Source organism: Sphaeroforma arctica (assembly GCF_001186125.1).
Source record: "Sphaeroforma arctica JP610 unplaced genomic scaffold supercont1.698, whole genome shotgun sequence".
In the NCBI taxonomy this organism is placed as follows: domain Eukaryota; class Ichthyosporea; order Ichthyophonida; genus Sphaeroforma; species Sphaeroforma arctica.
The window spans coordinates 40,001-41,134 of NW_014039860.1; the positions used below are offsets into that span (position 1 = coordinate 40,001).

The 1,134-nt window shown below is 43.7% G+C and overlaps 1 protein-coding gene across 1 annotated transcript in view; it reads right to left on the minus strand.

Moving 5' to 3' along the window:
• Window positions 1-679, minus strand: part of SARC_08110 (hypothetical protein) — a 4,974-nt gene extending 4,295 nt beyond the window's left edge. The window contains exons 1-2 of the mRNA XM_014297931.1: window positions 514-679; window positions 37-72 (exon numbers count right to left, since the gene is read on the minus strand). Coding sequence (XP_014153406.1) covers window positions 37-72; window positions 514-633 — 156 coding nt within the window. The 5' untranslated portion in view covers window positions 634-679. The remainder of the gene's footprint in view (window positions 1-36; window positions 73-513) is intronic.
• Between the last annotated feature and the right edge of the window lie 455 nt (window positions 680-1,134).

Below are 1,134 nucleotides of genomic sequence, written 5' to 3' on the forward strand. Positions count from 1 at the left end.
GTGTGTGTATACTCTGACTATAGGGTCACAACATACCTTGAATTTAGGGGTGCCCGCAATAATCATGTGCACCTGCAGGTTGGTGTGGCCAAATGCGTTCGTGTCGTTTAGAAATGAGACTGCCTATACGTTTTGGATCGTCCAATTGAATTGCTAAGGACTGTCATACAGTTTTGTGGCGACCAACACATGTGGTGTGGTGGGGCATACCTACCACCTATAATGGCCAATAATCCAGGAATCCACCACTGAAAAAACGAGTGCAGCAGTCACGAACATACCCATTCAATGGTTCTCAATAGAACACCCGGAAAATAAACACAGGTCACTGCGCACACACACAACATGTCGCCCAAACCCGAATTAGGCAACGGTTGTCGAAAGCGTTTGGTGTGCGTGCCTAGACCACTGACAGTAGACAATTATCCAGGAGCCTCACACTCGCACTCACACACACGTTGTGAGAGCAACTATGCAAGCATACACCTATACGTCAAGTACTCGCCTGCGTACCTTAGTCGCCGCACAGAGCCTTGAGATGGCGCCGGTGTTCTGTGGGATACATGGGTCCACCAGCACTACGTTCAGCAGAGGTCGCAGGATGCGTTTGGTGGGTGTTACTAGGCCGCTCATAGTTGTCAATTATCCAGTAGAACAGTGTATGACCGTGAGCTGCTGCTCAATGGTGGTGTGGATGGGTGTGGACTTTCAGTTTACGAAACCAACGATTCTGACCAAGAAAGTGAGTTCAATACGAGGCAGAAAGAAGATTCATTCATATATAGATATATGGTTCACATACATCTATATATTTCATGTACACATACATATGACTTATGTACATCTATATATGACTCATGTTCATCTATATCTGCATATTTTAGAGCATATGCCCAACGTACAGTGTATTGTACGAAACTACAGGCATTCTAAGTTCCCTACACAAGCAACTTCGAAACTATCTCGTAACTATACATGTGTGCGTGAATATGAGAGCCCGCCCACAACTGATCTATATTATAGTACACTCTAAAGTATATACATATATGTATACTATAGTAAATAGACCTATAGGTAAATGTATGTATGTACACTATGGATTATAGACGTATACAAACACACACACACTCACAC